Source organism: Heterodontus francisci, chromosome 1 (assembly GCF_036365525.1).
Source record: "Heterodontus francisci isolate sHetFra1 chromosome 1, sHetFra1.hap1, whole genome shotgun sequence".
Lineage (NCBI taxonomy): Eukaryota > Metazoa > Chordata > Chondrichthyes > Heterodontiformes > Heterodontidae > Heterodontus > Heterodontus francisci.
Genome location: NC_090371.1, coordinates 33,851,264 through 33,859,081, shown reverse-complemented (window position 1 = coordinate 33,859,081; position 7,818 = coordinate 33,851,264). Strand labels below are relative to the sequence as shown.

Genomic DNA, 7,818 nt, shown 5'->3' with positions numbered 1-7,818 from the left:
TGTGTGTTTTCTCTTTCTACTCTCCCTTCTGTCACTCTCTCTTGACTTGGGTTAAAGTATCCATTGAGCAAAGCTCAGATCTAGCATCCTGGAAAGGCACATGCAATACTCCCCATGAATGAAAAGCCATTGCTAATGCCCTCTCCATAATGCCAGGAGCAAAATGAAAGTGCCAGGGCTATGGATAGTTTGTAACTGGATAGGAATGCAAGTAGGCAGATATAGTGGAGAGCTCTCTCCCACCATTGAGGATGCAGATCCTGAGGCTGAACTTTCGGGTGCAGGTGGGCCCAGAAAATGGCGCACTTGGAAGGTTCCTGATGCCTCAGTGATGTGATGAGATTTTCAAAGGGAGGGCAGGAGGCGGGAGCTGGCAATCCTCATGCCTCCAATTAATTGCTTGTTAAGCTTGTTTTAGAGCTTGTAAGAGCATGGGGAGCAACATTTAGGCATTAAGGGGAGATGGTGGTGCAGTGGCAATGTCATGGGGGTGAGTAATCCAGAGGCCCAGGCTAATGTCCTCAAAGGCAGACCTCCCAAGTATGTTGGCACTAATCAAACAGAGGCAAATTCGGTGGATTTGACGTGTCTGCAGGATGGAAGACTGTTGCATACCCAAGGACGTTCTGTGTGGTGAGGTAGCCGGGGCCAGATGACCAGTGGGGCACCCAAAGCTTCACTTCAAGGACACTTGCAAGTGTGACATGAAGGCCCTAAATGTTGACTATCGCACCTGGGAGGCTCTAGCTGGTGAAAGAGGGAAATGGTGACACATCTTTGGACTGGTGTGCACCACCATGATGACCAGTTGCCACAGCAGCTTGGCAACAGGCACCAATATCAAAAACAACAATTTACAGGGTCTCTTGGCAGCTTCACAGACATCGACAAAGCTGCAACAAGAGAAGACACCCCACCTAAATGGATTGTTTGCTGTGTGTCCATCATCTTTTGTAGATGGAAGGATGCCAAACCAGGCTAATGCCTTGGGGACATGGGCTCAAATCCAACCATGGCAGCTGGTGGAATTTAAATTCAATTATTTAATAAAATTATGGAATTGAAAGCTAGCTTCAGTAATGGTGTCATGAAACTATCATCAATGCCATAAAAACCCATCTGGTTCACTAATGTCCTTTAGAGAACGAAATCTGCCATCCATACCTGGTCTGGCCTACATGTGACTCCAGATCCACAGCAATGTGGTTGACTCTAAACTGCCCTCTGAAATGGCCTAGCAAGTCACTCAGTTCAAGGGCAATTAGGGATGGGCAATAAATGATGGCCTTCCCAGTGACACCCACATCCTATGAAAGAATTAAAAACATTTTCAAATGGCAAGCATGGAGAACGTGGCACGTCTGGGACATGTTTGAACATATTGTTGGGAACACAGCGGGGAGCCATTGGTGCTCATGACTGCAGTGTGGAAAAGTATAAAAAATGGGACATTTAAACTACTTTCATGCAGTGACACAGAATTGCCATCACTAGAGCTGAGAGGCTTGATTTTGTGAGGAGAGAGTGTTTGGGCGCTTGAGGAGAAGGTGAGGCTGCTGGTATCCGTGGCCACCTCTAGCCATGCCTGCTCGGTCTGCCTCACTGGAGCTCTTCTTCCAGATGGAAGGAAGAGTACAGTTTTCCTGTTCATTACAGTCTCAATCAGGGCCTCAAGCAAGGCCACACAGGGACAGCTACCCAAACAACTGCTGGACCTCTGGCCTCCTTGCACATTCATTTACAAAGGCAAAGGCAAGCCCAGTCATGGCTGCCATTTTCCTTTTAAGTTCTCCCTCCTTGCCTAGCTCCCGCCTTCTGCCCCATACCGATGTCTCTAATTGGCCGCCAAACCCAACTCCGGGCCAATTAGTGGCTAACATATGGAAAATTGTGTCACTTCACTAATGCTGAAGCAATGTGAGGTCAGGACCTGGAAACATTTGGGTATCAGGTTCCTGACTTTGGAATGGAAATTCTGCCCTATATTTCTCTCCCACGCCATTGAGGATACAGATCCCTGATCTCTCTCTCACCTGCCTCTCCAAGAGGCTCAGTAGAGGGATGAGGGCTAATAGTTGTAGAGCAGTAGGTTGCAGTTGTTCAGTAATTCCCCTTACACAAGGACACAAGAAATAGGAGCATGGCTGATGTGAGGATTCAACTCCACTTTCCCGTCCACTCGCCAGACCCCTTGATTCCCTGAGATACCAAAAAATCTGTCAAACCCAGCCTTAAATGTATTCAACAATGGAGCATCCACAAACCTCTGTGGGAGAGAAAATCCTCTGAGTGAAGTAATTTCTCCTCATTTCAATCCTAAATGATTGGCCCCTTATCCTGAGACTGTGCCCCACCCCATGTTTTAGATCCCCCTACCAGTGGAAACAATCTCAGTGTCTACCCTATCCAGATCCTTTAGAATCTTATATGTTTCAATGAGATTATCTCTCATTCTTCTAAACTCCAGAGAATACAGGCTGATACAGTGGCACATTTCAGGATGGCTCAGGAAACGAATGAGACGGCGGACAGATTCTTGGAAGATGCACTGGAGAACCTGGTGGAGGAGATCAGATAGGAAGTACTGGAGATACTGGTGGAGGAGAACCGATAGGAAGTACTGGAGATCCTGGTGGAGGAGATCAGATTGGAAGCACTGGTGATTCTGGTGGAGGAGATCAGATAGGAAGCGCTGGGGATCCTGGTGGAGGAGATCAGATAGGAAGTACTGGAGATCCTGGTGGAGGAGATCAGATAGGAAGCATTGGAGATCCTGGTGGAGGAGATCAGATAGGAAGCGCTGAGGATCCTGGTGGAGGAGATCAGATAGGACGCGCTGGGGAACCTGGTGGAGGAGATCAGATAGGAAGCACTGGGGATCCCGGTGGAGGAGATCCGATAGGAAGCGCTGGAGATTCTGGTGGAGGAGATCAGATAGGAAGCGCTGGAGATTCTGGTGGAGGAGATCAGATAGGAAGTACTGGAGATCCTGGTGGAGGAGATCAGATAGGAAGCATTGGAGATCTTGGTGGAGGAGATCAGATAGGAAGCGCTGGGGATCCTGGTGGAGGAGATCAGATAGGAAGCATTGGAGATCCTGGTGGAGGAGATCAGATAAGAAGCGCTGGGGATCCTGGTGGAGGAGATCAGATAGGAAGCGCTGGGGATCCTGGTGGAGGAGATCAGATAGGAAGCGCTGGGGATCCTGGTGGAGGAGATCAGATAGGAAGCGCTGGGGAACCTGGTGGAGGAGATCAGATAGGAAGCACTGGGGATCCCGGTGGAGGAGATCCGATAGGAAGCGCTGGGGATCCTGGTGGAGGAGATCAGATAGGAAGCGCTGGGGAACCTGGTGGAGGAGATCAGATAGGAAGCGCTGGGGATCCTGGTGGAGGAGATCAGATAGGAAGCATTGGAGATCCTGGTGGAGGAGATCAGATAAGAAGCGCTGGGGATCCTGGTGGAGGAGATCAGATAGGAAGCATTGGAGATCCTGGTGGAGGAGATCAGATAGGAAGCGCTGGTGATTCTGGTGGAGGAGATCAGATAGGAAGCACTGGGGATCCCGGTGGAGGAGATCCGATAGGAAGCGCTGGGGATCCTGGTGGAGGAGATCAGATAGGAAGCGCTGGGGAACCTGGTGGAGGAGATCAGATAGGAAGCACTGGGGATCCCGGTGGAGGAGATCCGATAGGAAGCGCTGGAGATTCTGGTGGAGGAGATCAGATAGGAAGCGCTGGAGATTCTGGTGGAGGAGATCAGATAGGAAGTACTGGAGATCCTGGTGGAGGAGATCAGATAGGAAGCGCTGGAGATTCTGGTGGAGGAGATCAGATAGGAAGCATTGGAGATCCTGGTGGAGGAGATCAGATAGGAAGCGCTGGGGATCCTGGTGGAGGAGATCAGATAGGAAGCATTGGAGATCCTGGTGGAGGAGATCAGATAAGAAGCGCTGGGGATCCTGGTGGAGGAGATCAGATAGGAAGCGCTGGGGATCCTGGTGGAGGAGATCAGATAGGAAGCGCTGGGGATCCTGGTGGAGGAGATCAGATAGGAAGCGCTGGGGAACCTGGTGGAGGAGATCAGATAGGAAGCGCTGGGGATCCCGGTGGAGGAGATCCGATAGGAAGCGCTGGGGATCCTGGTGGAGGAGATCAGATAGGAAGCGCTGGGGAACCTGGTGGAGGAGATCAGATAGGAAGCGCTGGGGATCCCGGTGGAGGAGATCAGATAGGAAGCATTGGAGATCCTGGTGGAGGAGATCAGATAAGAAGCGCTGGGGATCCTGGTGGTGGAGATCAGATAGGAAGCATTGGAGATCCTGGTGGAGGAGATCAGATAGGAAGCGCTGGTGATTCTGGTGGAGGAGATCAGATAGGAAGCACTGGGGATCCCGGTGGAGGAGATCCGATAGGAAGCGCTGGGGATCCTGGTGGAGGAGATCAGATAGGAAGCGCTGGGGAACCTGGTGGAGGAGATCAGATAGGAAGCACTGGGGATCCCGGTGGAGGAGATCCGATAGGAAGCGCTGGGGATCCTGGTGGAGGAGATCAGATAGGAAGCGCTGGGGAACCTGGTGGAGGAGATCAGATAGGAAGCACTGGGGAACCTGGTGGAGGAGATCAGATAGGAAGCACTGGGGAACCTGGTGGAGGAGATCAGATAGGAAGCACTGGGGATCCCAGTGGAGGAGATCAGATAGGAAGCGCTGGAGATTCTGGTGGAGGAGATCAGATAGGAAGCACTGGGGATCCCGGTGGAGGAGATCCGATAGGAAGCGCTGGAGATTCTCGTGGAGGAGATCAGATAGGAAGCATTGGAGATCCTGGTGGAGGAGATCAGATAGGAAGCACTGGTGATCCCGGTGGAGGAGATCCGATAGGAAGCGCTGGAGATCCTGGTGAAGGAGATCAGATAGGAAGCACTGGAGATTCTGGTGGAGGAGATCAGATAGGAAGCACTGGAGATTCTGGTGGAGGAGATCAGATAGGAAGCACTGGAGATTCTGGTGGAGGAGATCAGATAGGAAGCACTGGAGATTCTGGTGGAGGAGATCAGATAGGAAGCACTGGCGATTCTGGTGGAGGAGATTAGATAGGAAGCACTGGGGATCCTGGTGAAGGAGATCAGATAGGAAGCACTGGTGATTCTGGTGGAGGAGATCAAATAGGAAGCACTGGTGATTCTGGTGGAGGAGATCAGATAGGAAGCACTGGAGATTCTGGTGGAGGAGATCAGATAGGAAGTGCTGGGGATCCTGGTGGAGGAGATCAGATAGGAAGCACTGGAGATTCTGGTGGAGGAGATCAGATAGGAAGCATTGGAGATTCTGGTGGAGGAGATCAGATAGGAAGCACTGGTGATTCTGGTGGAGGAGATCAGATAGGAAGCACTGGCGATTCTGGTGGAGGAGATCAGATAGGAAGCATTGGAGATTCTGGTGGAGGAGATCAGATAGGAAGCACTGGTGATTCTGGTGGAGGTGATCAGATAGGAAGCATTGGAGATTCTGGTGGAGGAGATCAGATAGGAAGCACTGGTGATTCTGGTGGAGGAGATCAGATCGGAAGCACTGGGGATCCTGGTGGAGGAGATCCGATAAGAAGCGCTGGGGATCCTGGTGGAGGAGATCAGATCGGAAGCACTGGGGATCCCGGTGGAGGAGATCCGATAGGAAGCGCTGGGGATCCTGGTGGAGGAGATCAGATAGGAAGCGCTGGGGAACCTGGTGGAGGAGATCAGATAGGAAGCGCTGGGGATCCCGGTGGAGGAGATCAGATAGGAAGCGCTGGTGTCCTGGTGGAGGAGATCAGATAGGAAGCACTGGGGATCCCGGTGGAGGAGATCCGATAGGAAGCGCTGGGGATCCTGGTGGAGGAGATCAGATAGGAAGCGCTGGGGAACCTGGTGGAGGAGATCAGATAGGAAGCACTGGGGATCCCGGTGGAGGAGATCCGATAGGAAGCGCTGGGGATCCTGGTGGAGGAGATCAGATAGGAAGCGCTGGGGAACCTGGTGGAGGAGATCAGATAGGAAGCACTGGGGAACCTGGTGGAGGAGATCAGATAGGAAGCACTGGGGAACCTGGTGGAGGAGATCAGATAGGAAGCACTGGGGATCCCAGTGGAGGAGATCAGATAGGAAGCGCTGGAGATTCTGGTGGAGGAGATCAGATAGGAAGCACTGGGGATCCCGGTGGAGGAGATCCGATAGGAAGCGCTGGAGATTCTCGTGGAGGAGATCAGATAGGAAGCATTGGAGATCCTGGTGGAGGAGATCAGATAGGAAGCACTGGTGATCCCGGTGGAGGAGATCCGATAGGAAGCGCTGGAGATCCTGGTGAAGGAGATCAGATAGGAAGCACTGGAGATTCTGGTGGAGGAGATCAGATAGGAAGCACTGGAGATTCTGGTGGAGGAGATCAGATAGGAAGCACTGGAGATTCTGGTGGAGGAGATCAGATAGGAAGCACTGGAGATTCTGGTGGAGGAGATCAGATAGGAAGCACTGGCGATTCTGGTGGAGGAGATTAGATAGGAAGCACTGGGGATCCTGGTGAAGGAGATCAGATAGGAAGCACTGGTGATTCTGGTGGAGGAGATCAAATAGGAAGCACTGGTGATTCTGGTGGAGGAGATCAGATAGGAAGCACTGGAGATTCTGGTGGAGGAGATCAGATAGGAAGTGCTGGGGATCCTGGTGGAGGAGATCAGAAAGGAAGCACTGGAGATTCTGGTGGAGGAGATCAGATAGGAAGCATTGGAGATTCTGGTGGAGGAGATCAGATAGGAAGCACTGGTGATTCTGGTGGAGGAGATCAGATAGGAAGCACTGGCGATTCTGGTGGAGGAGATCAGATAGGAAGCATTGGAGATTCTGGTGGAGGAGATCAGATAGGAAGCACTGGTGATTCTGGTGGAGGTGATCAGATAGGAAGCATTGGAGATTCTGGTGGAGGAGATCAGATAGGAAGCACTGGTGATTCTGGTGGAGGAGATCAGATCGGAAGCACTGGGGATCCTGGTGGAGGAGATCCGATAAGAAGCGCTGGGGATCCTGGTGGAGGAGATCAGATCGGAAGCACTGGGGATCCTGGTGGAGGAGATCCGATAAGAAGCGCTGGGGATCCTGGTGGAGGAGATCAGATAAGAAGCGCTGGGGATCCTGGTGGAGGAGATCCGATAAGAAGCGCTGGGGATCCTGGTGGAGGAGATCAGATAAGAAGCACTGGGGATCCTGGTGGAGGAGATCAGATAAGAAGCGCTGGGGATCCTGGTGGAGGAGATCAGATAAGAAGCGCTGGGGATCCTGGTGGAGGAGATCAGATCGGAAGCGCTGGGGAACCTGGTGGAGGAGATCCGATAGGAAGCGCTGGGGAACCTGGTGGAGGAGATCCAATAGGATGCACTGGGGATCCTGGTGGAGGAGATCCGATAGGAAGCACTGGGAATCCTGGTGGAGGAGATCAGATAGGAAGCACTGGGGATCCTGGTGGAGCAGATCAGATAGGAAGCATATCCTGTCCCACAGCGGAGAAGGAGTTCACCTTTTCCTCCCGTCCTTCCTGTCCCTTTCTCCTGCAGCAGCGGGTGCCTGGCCTCATGTCCGCCTCCCATTCCTTCCACACACCAAGGGGGCTAGGGGCTATATGCTCAGAAGCAAGCACTCCTTTTCCTATAATGTGTCCAATAAGGGCAAGTTAGGTGAAGTCTTCAGATAATTTCCACAATAAATGTTGATAAGAGCATTGGTTAAGTCTCAACAAAGTGTCTCAGAAAATCATCAAATGTGTTTCAAAAAACATCCTCCCAAATCCTC

The 7,818-nt window shown here is 51.8% G+C and overlaps 1 protein-coding gene across 1 annotated transcript; it reads right to left on the bottom strand.

Annotated features, from left to right (window-relative positions):
- Positions 1-2,505: 2,505 nt before the first annotated feature.
- Positions 2,506-7,616, bottom strand: LOC137374971 (uncharacterized). Its single transcript, XM_068041993.1, has 4 exons — positions 5,905-7,616; positions 4,070-5,725; positions 3,242-3,781; positions 2,506-2,989 (listed from the first exon to the last, which is right to left on the bottom strand). Exons 1-4 carry the CDS (start codon positions 7,614-7,616, stop codon positions 2,506-2,508), a joined length of 4,392 nt encoding a protein of 1,463 aa, XP_067898094.1.
- Between the last annotated feature and the right edge of the window lie 202 nt (positions 7,617-7,818).

Bases quoted from the DNA above. Each gene is read 5' to 3' on its own strand.
- LOC137374971 (XM_068041993.1), bottom strand. From the start codon at position 7,616: ATGGGAGGCGGACATGAGGCCAGGCACCCGCTGCTGCAGGAGAAAGGG. The intron at 5,726-5,904 runs GTTCCCCAGCGC...CTCCTCCACCAG, and splicing joins TATCTGATCTCCTCCACCAG to GTTCCCCAGCGCTTCCTATC. The intron at 2,990-3,241 runs GTTCCCCAGCGC...CTCCTCCACCAG, and splicing joins TATCTGATCTCCTCCACCAG to GATCTCCAGTACTTCCTATC.